The sequence below is a fragment of the Xenopus laevis genome, chromosome 2S, assembly GCF_017654675.1.
Source record: "Xenopus laevis strain J_2021 chromosome 2S, Xenopus_laevis_v10.1, whole genome shotgun sequence".
NCBI lineage: Eukaryota > Metazoa > Chordata > Amphibia > Anura > Pipidae > Xenopus > Xenopus laevis.
Window position 1 is genome coordinate 56,766,573 of NC_054374.1, and position 15,180 is coordinate 56,781,752.

At 39.4% G+C, this 15,180-nt stretch overlaps 1 protein-coding gene across 1 annotated transcript in view; it reads left to right on the top strand.

Annotated features, from left to right (window-relative positions):
• LOC108708909 (phosphatidylinositol 4-phosphate 3-kinase C2 domain-containing subunit beta) overlaps nt 1–15,180 on the top strand; it is a 212,392-nt gene that overhangs the window by 163,961 nt on the left and 33,251 nt on the right. Inside the window, exon 11 of the mRNA XM_041584723.1 lies at nt 7,134–7,206. Within this exon, the coding sequence (XP_041440657.1) occupies nt 7,134–7,206 (73 nt within the window). The remainder of the gene's footprint in view (nt 1–7,133; nt 7,207–15,180) is intronic.

Sequence of the window (15,180 nt, forward strand, 5' to 3'; positions counted from 1 at the left end):
AAATGAAAAAAGTAAGGCAGAAGATAGTTACAGCTGGAGCTTTCAGCTTCTGCAGTACTAATTTCTCCATTTGGAGACATGAGAAAGCTCCCTAGTATAGATAGTGGGAAGTGTGTCTGTAGTGGGTATTTACTGTGTGCGGCTTACAACTGAGTGTAAGGGAAGAAAACCCTTTTGAAGTTGCAGATGGTGGACACCTAGATGTTTCCAGGGCTCTCGTTTGTCATCTGCCGATTCAAACAGACAGGAAAGTGATGCACACCTCACACACTACAAGAATTCAGTCTGGAAGATCTAAGATTTCCATTCCCTAGCCCGTGGAGTTGCCTCCTAAACAGGAAATGTAGGGAAAATCCTAGATCACAAACAGACTCTGTGAAAGAGCTGCGAATTCCCTCATGGACACTTTCATACAGATTATAGTTATTCTAAATCTTATTCACGCACTAGGCTGATGCCGTTATTGTATCCGGTCTCAACCTCATTCATCCAGCTCAAGACACAGGGATTCTTTTTCATTCATCAACCAACATGCATGTGTAGTTTCTATGACAGATGTTTTCATATTAGTCTAATGCTTCATGATAAGGAACGACATACATGACAAAAATAGTAAGGAAAAAAACATATTCCTGTCACGAACTATTTGAACAAATTGACACAACACTTAACAAAAAAATGAACAAAATAGAACAGGTTGAAAAACATGAATACTCACACTATGGAGTGCCGCTGTGGGATCAACTTTGTACCTCAGCGATAGACCGCTTGCACTACCATCAATTTATCCTGTAGATATCCTGTAGATATCCTGTAGATAACTGGCCCTTGAAGAAATGCGAATGGAAAAATTCAGGCGTCCAGCGTCCGGAAAATTATCACGTCGGGGTCACCAAATATGTTTTGCTAATTTTTATTGCTAGGACCTCGTTATATGGAAAGCAAAACTCAGAGATAAGGCTGTCCCTCAGCCTTGCAGTTTTTTATCTGTTACAAGCAGACACAGGGATGTGTCTCAGCAATAAAAAGAAAACACTTCTGTACAAAGTAGGCCCCATCTAGTATCTGCTGACACTCTGGATTCTGTCAGTAGCTTACAAAGTGGACTCTCATCACGGCGGTGTCATTTATAAGAGAAATAATTAATTGGGTAACATCACCCCTCCCTTCACATTTCCTGCCTTGGGCATTTGGTTTTTTTGATCAAATAGGGGCATTTGTTATTAGATTTTATTATTCTTACACTCTGACACATAACCATTTGTCTGTCATTGGAATAGACTGTTCCCATATAAATGTGGCCTTATAAAAAAATATATTATCACAAGCTTAGCATGTCCATGGGTGAACTAGCAGTAAGATGGCAGATGTATAAAAAAAAAAAGGTCACACAGATGGAAAAGTTTTTGCTGAGATTTAGAAACTAAAAATCCTATTATGATGTCCTATTGCTTTTTATAAAATACAAGGGAAGTGTCCATGAATTACTTGCTGGCAGACCTGGTTTCCATGCAGGGTCGGGTTGTAATTGGTGTAAAATGCAGGCTGCTAAAATAATACGGCAAACTTTGCTAAAGCCCCAAAGCACTAAGTAAATACTTTAGAACCAGTGATGGGCGAATTGATTCGCCAGGCGCGAATTTGCGGCGAATTTGCGCTATTTGCCGACAGTGGATAAATTTGCGAAACGCCCGTGAAAATTCACCCGAAAAAAATTGCCGTTGTCAAAAACGAGACGCCGGCGCGGGAAATTCGCTAATATTCTGGCGAAGCAAAGCTGCGCAAATTCGCCCATCACTATTTAGAACAATTTTTACTACGAATTATGTCTAATACTTAATACATAATAAAATTTAACATTTGTCAATCTTTTACATTCACAACATTAGTATGCAACATTTTGGGTTAATTTTACAATACTAAAGTATGACAACAAAATTTGCATAAATATAAAGAAACATTTTAAAATACTTACCTACAAGACAACCACCACTTAAATGAGCAGATTAATAAAATGTCACGTTTGGCAAATCCAAATGCGAGGAGAGTGACTGGATTCCTATCTAGTTGTGCTTTTCTGCCTATAGCAGCCATCTTTGACTATGGGCCTGGGCCTTCTTGGGTACCACACAAGAATTCAGTACTCCCACAGGGACAGGCAAGGAGGTCAAATGTATATTCTGGGAAGGAACCAACGTGTAAAAGAAACGGATCCGCACACACACCGATTAGTGCAGTCGGGGATTATCCCCTTTTATTCAGCCACCAAACATCAACGTTTCGGGGGGGAAACACCCACCCTTCACCTGATGAAGGGTGGGTGTTTCCCCCCCGAAACGTTGATGTTTGGTGGCTGAATAAAAGGGGATAATCCCCGACTGCACTAATCAGTGTGTGTGCGGATCCGTTTCTTTTACATGTTGGTTGCTAAGGGACCCGGCCAGGTCAACGGAAGGAACGCACCACCAGCTTGCAGGATTGGTGAACAACAGGTGTGCGGTAGGAGAATTACATTGTATTCTGGGAAGGAGCCAGTAAGGAAAGAACTGGATGTAGTCAGACAGGCCAGGTCAGAACCAGATAAATGGAGCAGAATCGTGAGGCAAATTCAACATCAGGAATAAGCCAGGGTCAGAACCACGAAGTCACACAGGGGGCAGAAACAAGTATTAAAAGAACATCAATTACAGGGAACAGAGCACGTAGGACCATGCACACTTGACCTATAATGGGCAATAAGTCACTGCAGAGCAGAGGGTTATATAGCCAGACTAATGGCTAATACTGAGCACATGTAGCCTTGTAAGCAACAGCTAAATTCACCATGCCTACCAGGGAATAAAAGGATACCAATAATAGTGAACTAAGATCTGCTTGTCTGCTTGTATAGAGCTTCTGTGTAGGAGATTAAATAGCAACCTGCAGGTCTCTGCTTTAAACCCAGACTAATGGCTAATACTGAGCACATGTAGCCTGATAAGCAACAGCTAAGTTCATCTTGTCTACCAGGGAATCAAAGGATATCAATAATAGTGAACTAAGATCTGCTTGTCTGCTTGTATAGCGCTTCTGTGTAGGAGATTAAATAGCAACCTGCAGGTCTCTGGTTCAAACCCAGGCAAAATGTTACAAAAGGCCTGTACACTGATGAAGAATGTAAGAACTGTGTGTACTTCCAGGGAAGGCAGCAAAAAATATTCAGAAAGTGCATATTTGCATCAATTATTATTTGAGTGTTGATCGAAAAGGGGAAACCATAATATGAAAAAAAAAATAACATATAGACTGAAGAAACCACTCAGATGAGTGTTGAAACATTTTCAAGAAAAAGTCTAAATGTCCAGTTGCTAGGTTTGCCACCTGTCCTGTTTGGGTCAAAACTGCCTGCCCATTTCTCCAAATTAGGAAATCTCATCATTCCCTGAGATTCATGAGGCTATCAGGCAATTGCCACATCCTGCCCCTCTATGTCAGATCTTGCCCTCTCTACATCACACCCCAACTGCTACAACGCGGCGCCACCCCCGCTATATCACTGACCTAACTAATCTCCCCAGTGTCGGACTGGCCCACAGGGATACCAGGAAAAGTCCCGGTGGGCCAAGGTATCAGTGGGCCCTTATGCTGCTAGACATTTGGCCTATTTCATGACCATTCCCTATTTCTATGAGAACAAAGTGACTAAATAGATGGAATAATAGTTCCAATACAAATTCCAGCAGCACTCCGGTAAGGTGAAAAAAATTTTATTTGTGCAAATGAAGCAACGTTTCGGGCATAACCAGCCCTTTATCAAGCTTAACACCAGTGTAACATTTATGCCTTTATATACCTCAGTAGGGGGAGGGGAGAACACATTGCCTCCTCCCATGTGATAAAATTTATTTTAACCCTTTATGACATATAAAAATCCATAAAATGCATAATAAATATTCAAGTACCTTTTGTTCATATATAATCCAAAACACCAAAGTGTCCAAAGTGTCCAGTGTCCATTAAAACTCTGCAACTTGCAGTAATATGGTTTGCTTAACCAGAAATCTTGCAACATACATTAAAATCACTACTCACAATTTTTGTGCTCTAATCCTGCGCCGAAAATGCCTATGTATTGAGAAACACAGCCATTCCCAGAGCACGAGCTGTATTAATCTAAAAACAAAAAGATACAAAACAATGTTACACTTAGCACAAATGCAGGTCAACCTCATTTAGTTAAATAAATAGCATTGGTGTGTATTCTCGATTTCTCCAAATTAGGAAATCTCATCATTCCCTGAGATTCATGAGGCTATCAGGCAATTGCCACATCCTGCCCCTCTATGTCAGATCTTGCCCTCTCTACATCACACCCCAACTGCTACAACGCGGCGCCACCCCCGCTATATCACTGACCTAACTAATCTCCCCAGTGTCGGACTGGCCCACAGGGATACCAGGAAAAGTCCCGGTGGGCCAAGGTATCAGTGGGCCCTCATGCTGCTAGACATTTGGCCTATTTCATGGCCATTCCCTATTTCTATGAGAACAAAGTGACTAAATAGATGGAATAATAGATTATAGTATGTAAAGAAAAGGAAAATAGATGAGTGATGAAAGGAAGAATAATAGTACTAAGAGTGGTCCCCTGGTCTAAGATTAATTGGTGGGCCCCTAGTCAAAGGTTTTTGGGTAGGCCCCTGGTGTCCCAGTCCGACACTGCATCTCCCCACCTGGAGTTAGTCAGGAGGAATGGTGGCAAACCTACTAGTTGCCTTTGAATTAATTCTACTAGATACTGTATATCATGACCTGGATAAATGAGAATCTTCATAGGCAACACATATATAATTTTAAACTACTGATGGCAAAAAAATATGTGTTGGCCTAGTTCGAATTACCCTTACAACACTTGTGGGAAAAATGTGCATGTGTCAGAATAGAAGCTATCTATCAAGGAATAAAGGTTGTCGCATTGCAAGTAAATGCATTTATGCAAGTTCAAGTTAGTGCAAAGGAAACCGGAATATAATGCAACAAACTTCACTACTTAAGCCTTTTTGGGATTAATTGAATTGTGATAATTAAATGTTACTAGCAGTTTCAATGGGCTGTTTGCTTGCAAAAACTTTAGTAGCAAAAAGAAAAATTATTTAAGCACAATGAACTGCATAGGGTACAAAAAAAACACTTATGATATGTAAAGTACCATATTGCATTGAATTGAATCTGGACCTATGTGTTATCTTCAGGTGTTGCCCCTAAGACTTGACCGGACAAGTTACAACTTGGCAGAGCACGTGTTACATGCAACTCTTTTAGTCAGATGGGCTTTCACTATACTGGTGGACAAAGAGCTAAGCTGATCTCTCAAATAATTTGGGCACCAGTAGTTCTTAAAGGTGACCCGTCATCCAAAAAAATTGTTCGAAATCCTATTTTATCACATTAGTCAAGCAAAATGAACTTTAATTACACTATATAAATTATTTGAATCATGTTTCCATCAGTCTGGGAATTCATAATTATAACAAGCAGGCAGGAGCCATTTTGTGGACACTGTTATTAAGACAAGCCTTGCATCATCTCCAAATCTTGTTTGTGCACCAGAGTGGGGGACCTGATGTCCATCCCCATGTTCTGGCTACACAATTAAACGGTGAAGAGAACTGAGGCAATGCATGGAGAGCAGTGACATCTAGGAAGTGTTGAATGGAAAGTGAAAGTAATTGTCTGCCCCGCTTCTATGCTTAGGCATAGAGGAGGGGCAGACAATATTTGATTGACAGCTGAGATTTTTAAATGAGCTTACAACAGATAAGAATGCTTTAATAAAAAAATAGAAATTGGAGTTCATGATTTAATTTGAAAAGGACTTTTATTATACAGATTTTTGTGTCTGGGTGACAGGTCCATTTTAAAATAAAATAACTTAATATTCAGCATATCACAGTCTCTTTGTGGGTGCTGCTTATACGTTACAAGCATAAATGATTAAATATGTGCTTTGGTTACTTTTATCTTTCAGATGGTACTCTTACAATTACAGCCATAGCTTTCACAGCACCATCTGATCAGATCAGTGAACTATTCCCCAGCGCTAGCTGATGCTCACAGTGGTGTATTGCTCCTTAAAACCATTTATTCCTAAACCTGACTACTTTACCGCAATGGCATTTTTTTCCACCATTCCACAAAACTGATGCTTTATAAATACATGTTGATAACAATTAAATTAATAATATACAATATTCCTTATGATTAATCCTGAGGCAGCAAATCAGTCCAAAATTGTATCATATCAATTCAAAATTGAGACTGGGAATGTCAAAGTAGTGATCTGTTACCTAAAGTTGGGCAATGTAACAAAAAGTACAGTCAGATGATGACTTAGTTGAAGATCAGACCACATTTTTTATCAGTAATAAATGCAGAAATTTAGGTAACCTAAAAGGGATCACAAATTAATAATATTTACTGATAAATGACTGCAAAAATATATGTCTACTATCTTGTTTCTACATTGAATTAATGTATAGATTTGTTTTTCCTTTGAATTGATAGTATCTATTTATTCTTTCACTTCATGTCCAGTTTATTGTTTCCATTAATTACATTGGTATGATGTAGCTAGCAACAGATGCTGTAATATATTTTGACCCCCACATTGTCTTAATGAGTGACATATTATTTTTTAAATTGTTTGCTTTATGGGGTTCATTATTTAGAATACTGCTTTCTGTTAATGCATTCCAGCTGTGATTTAAAAAGGATGATGCTGGACTTTATAAGATGTTATGAGTACTACTATTTATATCATATACTGTAGCTCCTAAACTCTTTGTTATGTTGGTTAATTGCTTTTAATTGCTTTGACCACATTAGTGACCATTCAACCACGGTGACCATTGTATGTATAAGATGTTTCATTACACCACTGAGTGCCAAAAGATATTTTATTTTGCTGTAATTTAAGTCACATTTTTCTGTTCATTGTGAGGTGCAGACCAGACGCAGTCCTTGGCAGCAAGTGTTTAAATGAGCACTAAGGTGCACCCCATGGTTATCTTGCAATTGCATTGGGGAACTGTTGCTAGAAAATAATGCTTTTGTTTACCTTCAAAGCTTAATTTTTGTTATTCTTTTGCCTGCAGTGTGACCTGGTCTATACTTTTTTTCATTCCTTTCTTCGTGATGAGAAAAATCCTAGCAACACTACAACCACAGGTAATTCGTTAAATAACTGACCTTGCTTTATTTATTTTGCTAAGTACAGAATAAGAAGCACTGAATAGTGTTAAATCAGATCTGTTGCTTGTAGAGTTGCCTGCCTCCCCAAGGAACCTATTTTACAGATCTTTGTTCGAGTCCAATTCAGCTCCTTTCTCTAATGTCCCATTCATTGTTTTTTGAGGGCAGGCCAAACTCCTGGTTTGCTGAGGTGTTGTCTACATTTGTCCTTACCCCCTCCCCCGTACTATGGTATTGGGGGGGGGGGTAAGGACAACAGTAGACAACAGAGGTCCAGCAGAGGGGCCACCTGTACCAGTTTCTCGCTAAAGAGCATATTAAAGCCATAGTGATACATACCTGATAAGTGTGAACACTATAAGGAAATTTTGATTATGCATCAAGTAACTGTAGGGGACTGGTAAATATATCTCCATTTACTTTGTCTTCCCTCAAAGATTGTGCCCAAAGGGGACCCTTAGTCTAAGGCTTTGGACACACATACTGTTGTCAACGGCCTGCGTATTTTTGCAGGCTGAGAGAAGTAGATCTGCTCAGTGCCCCTGCTTCATTGATTTAAATCAGATCAGCCTGTGTGCAGTTACACATTGACTTCAGCTAAGCTATGTGTGACTGCACACTGGCTGATCTGATTTAAATCAATGGAGCAGGGGCACTGAGCAGATTTTCTTCTCTCAGCCTGCAAAAATACACAGGCTGACAACAGCCGCGGACAACAACCTGTGTGTCCATAGACTAAGGAATGGAGTAATACCACACTTAATATAATATATTATAATATAATATATAGTAAATAATGCCTGAGCCATGTGGCTTCAGGTGATTCTGCCAGAGACTTTGGTCAGGGTTGTCACCTGAACCTAAGTGGATTTCAGCCTCCCGTGGAGCCATCATTAGTCAGGACTAGTATGGGGTAGCTAGAACCTGTAATATGACTATGAAGATTTTCATTCATCCAGGTCATGGTATATCTAGTATAGGTAAATCTAAAAACAACTGGACTTGCTAAGTAATCAATGAAGATGTTTCACTACTCATCCGAGCAGCTTCTTCAGTTTGGTGTGGGAAATTCTCGTCATATAAACTCTTCCACTAATCCAATCACAATGGCACATTGTAACTCTTCAAAGAGGTGACATCTGAAGAAATTCACAGAGGTGTAGATTCTGTGTAGTTACTGTGATAGTATTATCCAATGTGTCATGCAACTCATAGAAACAGGTGTTACTTGTGAGAGTTACATGAATGGACGTGTGAAGTGTTCTGAAACCGCCGGGTACAGATGTTAGAACAGCATTGTATGTAGCAGACAGTTGGTGTCGAAGGCATCTTCTTGCTATCTTCCAAGGAGTGTCCCTTGTCTTTTAAGTGTAGAAAGACAGCTGAGTTTTGCCCTGTAGAGTTCGTCCTCCTATGCTGAGCCATTCGCTTGGTGAGCAGTTGTTTTGTCTCCCCAATGTATAGATCTGTGCACTCCTCTCTACACTGGACCATGCATTAAATAAAATTGCAAGAGCTTGCCCTGCTGAACGCACGTCTTGTGTGTCGTGATATTCTTCATACGTTGGACTGGAGGTTGCCGATTCCCCCATCACTGAACACCAAGAGGAGAGATTTGGGAACGTAGGGTGTGTGGTTATTTTCAATTCCCCAGAGTAAGGTGACCAGAGTTTTGGAAAGAAATCTGGGGACAGGGGAGAATGTAGCGGCACACGCAAATCTTTAGACCACGTCCACTTGTAAGACAAACCCCAATAACCACTCCCCATTTTACAAATACACCCTTGGTGAATATATCAATGAACGTAGTGGCAATTCCTTGTATAATACCTCCAGAACTCACTGCAGATGCCACAAAAGAAATTTCCATGTACAATACCCCAGAATTCATAGTAGGATGGCATAGAGGCAATTCCATGTACAATACCCCAGAATTCATAGTAGGATGGCATAGAGGCAATTCCATGTACAACAGAGGCAATTCCATGTGCAATACCCCCAGAATCCATAGCAGGATGGCATCGAGGCAATTCCATGTACAATACCCCAGAATTCGTAGTAGGGTGGCATAGATGCAATTCCATGTACAATACCCCAAAACTCATAGTAGGATGGCAAAGAGGCAATTCCATGTACAACAGAGGCAATTCCATGTACAATGCCCCCAGAATTCATAGCAGGATGGCATAAAGGCAATTCCTTGTACAATACCCCCAGAATTCATAGTAGGATGGCATAGAGGCAATTTCATGTACAATACCTCCAGAATTCATAGTAGGGTGGCATAGAGGCAATTCCATGTACAATACCCCAGAATTCATAGTAGGATGGCATAAAGTCAATTCCTTGTATAACAGAGGCAATTCCATGTACAATACCCCAGAATTCATAGTAGGATGGCATAGAGGTAATATTGATAAATAAAGGTAAGGAAAGGGTTAATGGTAGCATAATGGGAGAAACTAGGTGAACCAGATAAAACTTTGCAAGAGCATTCATGAGGGGATAGGGAGTGAAACTCAGTGAACAGACAGAGAAAATAAACAGAACCTTACCAACATTCCGTGCCTGCCACTGATTGTCTGGGAGGAGTGGGGGGGGGAATTTGCAGCATAGGGAACATGATCCTGCCTGATTAGTCAGCCGAGTCCATCGGAGGTTTGCATAGGTGTGCCTTTTCTCTTCAGTCTCCTCATGATTTCATCAACCTGCTGCCTGCTGGCTCTCTCCTGCACCCCCTGCCTGTAGAATAATGCAATGCGGGCCCTGATCAACGGCTTCACTGGGATTTTTTAAAGATTTTTCAGCAGACAGGGACACTTCACGGTGCAATTTCTTACAGGGACTGAGGTCCTGAAACAGGGCCAGTCCCCGTGGGATGGGGACAAATGGTAAGCTTACCCCAGAAGAAACAGGAGATACTCTGGGTAGATGGATATTCCCCATCAGTATATATTACATATATACTGTATATGCTCTGTATCACATTGCTGTTCTCCTATGTGGATCTTTGTTAATAAATCAGTTCAGTTGTTGTTACAAGAACCACCAGAACAGCACTTGCTACAAACTATGCCCTCAACATTTTCAAAGTATATGCCATCAGGATATACAGTAAAGGAAACAGGAGTAACTCTCTTAACAATCACAAAACAAAATGTATAATAGTGTAAGGCACAGCCTGAGAGTAGTGGTGAGGAATACATTGTTCCTAGTATTCTCACTTATGAATAGTGAGGAGTGCCAGGCTAAGTATTATTAGCCTAAACTGACTCATGCTGAGAAGATGTCTGTTGTCTCAATCTGGATACTGTCTAGATAGGGAGAGGAATATGGGGCTGTGACATGATGGAGCAGACCAATAACGTGTTGGGTGGGCCAATAACAGGGTGAGTAGGTCAATATTGTATCAGGGGTGGGCCAGTAACATCAGGGGCAGGACTATGATGTGGGGATCAGTGATTGCCACATCAATCTCTGGGCTTGACCCAGACAGCCCTTCAAAAGAACAGGCTATCTGGGTCAAAACCAGACAAGTGGCAACCCTAGAGAGAAGTCTCTCTGAAGAGCTGCTCTAGGGCAAAATGATCGAGGGCTGCAAGCCATGTGACCTACCTTGTTTGAATTAGAGAATGCCATCATGTAGACCCCACAGGAGTGAGGGTCCTGTTTGCTGTTAAATTGATGTCTCTGCAGAAGTAATTGTGTTTATTGCACTATTTTGTTTGCAACCTGTTTTGCGGATAATAAACTGTCCAGTGAGAAAACTGCTTTAAATTTGTAAATTTGGCATCTGTCTGCCTTAACTCTACCAATACCAATTTGATCAAGAATTTGCTAGGATCAAATGTGTGGATCTAATCTGTACTCACATGTTACATGTGAGACTGTAAAATTAATAGGAAAGACCTGGAATAGAAAGATGAGTAATAAAAACTAGAAATAACAATACATTTGTAGCCTTTTAGATAGTTTGTCTTTTAGATGGGGTCAGTGACCCCCATTTGAAAGCTAGATAGAGTCAGAAGTAAAATAACTCAAAAACTATAAAAAAAGAGAACATGAAAGTCAATTGAAAAGTTGTTTAGAATTACCCATTCTATAGGGTGAACCACAACAGCTGTTAAATAAGTTTCTACACCAGCAGATAAAAACCCTGGCCGAGAGAGAGCTTGTATTCCAGTGGCTACATTCCACTCCTCTGCAGTTGAGAAGGCTGACCATGGTGGCCCAATGGGCAAATGGGCTTGCTCAGTTCCTAACAGGTGAGCCCCAAAAGGCTTACCGTGACTTAAAGGTGAGAAATTGCCATCTTGGTATTTTATATTTCTGGTATAAATGTATTTGGTCATGGCAATTGGTTATATGGAGCATATGGTTAATGAAGGCTTACTAGAAAACAAGTTGTCCAGGAAGCTTACATTAACCTCACACCCTAGAAAACAAGTTGTCCAGGAAGCTTACATTAACCTCACACCCTAAGTCAGTTTTCCAAATAAAAGGACTTCCTATAAATTATAGTTAGGTTCTACAGGATCCATAAAACTCATTTGTGTATGCAGGAAACTTGGTAGCTGTGGAGGTAGGTGGGAAAACATATATAAAGGTGGGCACCAGATACATGAAGAGGGGGCAGCCTGGGAAGACAGGGGCAGCCTGGAGATTAGACAGAGAAGCCTGTTACAAGAAAGCATGTGAGGACTGCAGACCAGAGATGCTGGAGTTAAGATGGGAGCAGGATCAGATGACCAGAAAGAAAATATAATTGGTCTGGTGGTAACAATGTAGAGTACAATTTTAGTTTAATTGTAAGTGTACGGTAGTTGTAACAGTCAATCGATTTATTATTAAATATAATCACTTTATTATACACTTATTGGTGTGTATTCTTTGTCTGCTTGCTATTATTATTATCAATATTAAATCTTACATTATAGTCTGCCTGGATCACCATAATGTAAGATTTATAATATAATATTGATGATAATATTCTTCCCCACTCTTACTAGGGTTTATGGTTCTTTTGAGCAAGCAGACACCAGACACATCTCAATATTGGGCAAGTGGGCAAAGGCAAATAGTTAGTTTTGTCTGATAATTATGGGAGATGAACAGGGCCAGATTTACCTTTCATGCCCCCTGGGCCCAGTTGCTATGCCATCACCCCCCCAAGGTATTTATGCAAAATAACAATAAACTGGAAATAATTTTGTTGAATATAATTAATGTATATACAAGTAAAACATATAAAATAGCTTGACGTGTAGATTTTTTAAAAGATCTGAAAAATGTATATTAATACACCCTTTTACATCAATGATGCTGTCATATGAAAACTTTCTGTACTAACTGCACAGATGATGTGCTTGAGCAAGCAAATCCTCATTGCTAAGTGTGCTTACATTTTCAAATAAGGTGCAATAACTGGTGATTTTAGCCTCTGTTCTCCTTCTAAGCTCATGGGACAATTTATCCAGGATAGGGAGGAAGGTGTTAACTTGTTTATTTCTTAGTTGTGTGTGTCCTTGGGGGCTGACATCAAATGGCAGTTTTATCAATCTTGGTCTTGGTGTAGATGAATCATAATCTTATAGCCCATATAATGTTCTAGCTTCTATCTCAATCCTTTAAAATTCATCCCTGGTATAGTATTTTGCACTGTACCTATTTCAATCCACACGTTGATAGCATTTGTTTGTATTAAACCTCTCAAAAATAAAGCTTCATAATACTATCATGTTGGCAGTCTCTTAACTTTTGCAAGTTTTGCTTAGTCCTGCAGCCTCATTTTGAGTTGTTGGTGTTTGGGAAACATGATATTCATGATCTTCTTAGACTGAGGCATGCTGACCATATGTAGTATATCAAATTTTAACTACTGCAGCTTTTGTCTGTAATGAGACATCAACACTTTCCACTCTGCAGAGGAAGAAGAGAATAAATTGTACAATTGTTGCAAAATGCAAAAGAAAGAGACTGCTTCCCCACAGCTTTCAGCAGCACAAGGGATGTATACAGCTAGAGGAATCACTGTCATCTGCAATCTATTACATCAATGTGGTATTCTTTTCACTGTGTCCTTGACTGCACTGAAATGTTTATGATTTAAAGATTTATGATCCGCATGTATAGTATGTATGTGTATGTATGGATGCTGGGTTTCATTTGGAGGGGTTGTGTTTTATGGACTTTGATCTTTTTTCAACCTGATCTAACTATGTAACTATACATTTAATTAACTTTTCTTTGGGGATGCCATAATTTTTTACATAGTGAATGATGAAGGCAAGCTGATTTGTATGTGATACTTCTGCAGCAATACTTACTGAGTAATAATTAGTTTGCTTTGCTTCCTTTATTATAACTTCTAGTTCATTGGAGGCTATAATATCAATGAATCCACAAGATATAGAATCAGTGTTTCCATACTTCTTGATGTGCTCAGCTAAAAAGGCATCATGTTCCACTACTGCTTCTAGAAGAATCAAGTAGTTGCCATTTGAGAGTGACCCAAAATTTTCATCTGTGCTTTGGAATGGCAAACCTCATGATAATATTTTCACAGCTGTAAAAACCCTTTTTCCTCCAGTATTCTATTTCTTAATTTTGTTTCTCAAGAAAAAAGCTGGTCAACTCTGCAACTAATTTTTGCCCTATTTTGCATCTGCAAATATCAGTCTTTGTGAAATTTTGACTACCTGTTCATTCAGTTAAAATTATCATTCTTTCAGTCATTAAATCCTTAATGTGCTAACTTGTCAATTCCGATATATACTGTATACTGGTAGCAAGCTGAACAAAAAATCTTTTTACTTACTTTAATAGAATAGACTAACCATGGTCATGGGATAGATTCTCAGTTTGACTGTTCACTTTTAAACAGTGTAAGTAAGTAAGAGTTGTCAGGCAGGCAGGGGTCAAAACAGGAATCAGATAATCAGGTTACAATAGCTAAAGCACCAGGAACTCTAGGAACCTATAACGGGCAATGATCATAGTGCTAAAGCCCCTTTGCGCCTATAAAAAAAGGAGCTGCGTGCCGCGCGCACTAAGGAACCGGCACATCAGAAGGAAGGCAGTGTGGCGGGCGTCCCCGCCGAGAGCACGGTCAAAGTCCCCGCTGGCCCACTAGGCCGCCAAGGTATCACACAGTGTATCAGACATACAACTACTTAGGGATAGTGTCTAGCAAATGATAAATCTGCATTGTTTTGATTGACACCATGAACGTCATCTTTCAGATTTTCATCATGTTTATCCCAGTTAACAGAATCAGAAGAAAAGGTAGATCATCCTCCAAATTCTTATTTTCAAAATACCTTAGTAGTGATGATATTTCCTCACAAATATTCTAAAAACCTTTCATCTGAGTATTTAACCTTTCATCAGAGTATATTATTTTAACTTCTAATGCATCCCTATACTGCCACACTTCAAATTACATAAACTCCTTATCTGATCTGACAGGCAGAGTAATAGAGTATTTGAAAAACTAGCAGGTTTGTAAATATGCTGAATGACAACTTATTATTTCAGCTTGTTCAAGAACCTACTGTAATGGCATCACTGAATGTCCTGTTCAATTATCCAGCAAGCTAAACACTTTTGCATAACAACTCTTAGACGACAAAGTGATGTTGAAAGTGTTTGCTTATACAAATGGCGTTAAACGATAAATACAAATACATAAAAAAATACAATTCATCATTTGAAGAAGCAGAATTATAAACATGGCTACTACAAGAAGCATCTCACTAGCTGGATGTGCAATGAACCCTTATATACTAACAAAGATATAGTAAAATTATCATTACCTAGTTATGAATTTAAATATGTATAACTACTAAGCAGAAAACCTACAGGGAATGCCTTCAATGGGATAATGTAGGAGGCCTCAAGACTGTAAATTTCTGCAGATTACTGCCAATACTTGCTTTACTCTCCCTGTTA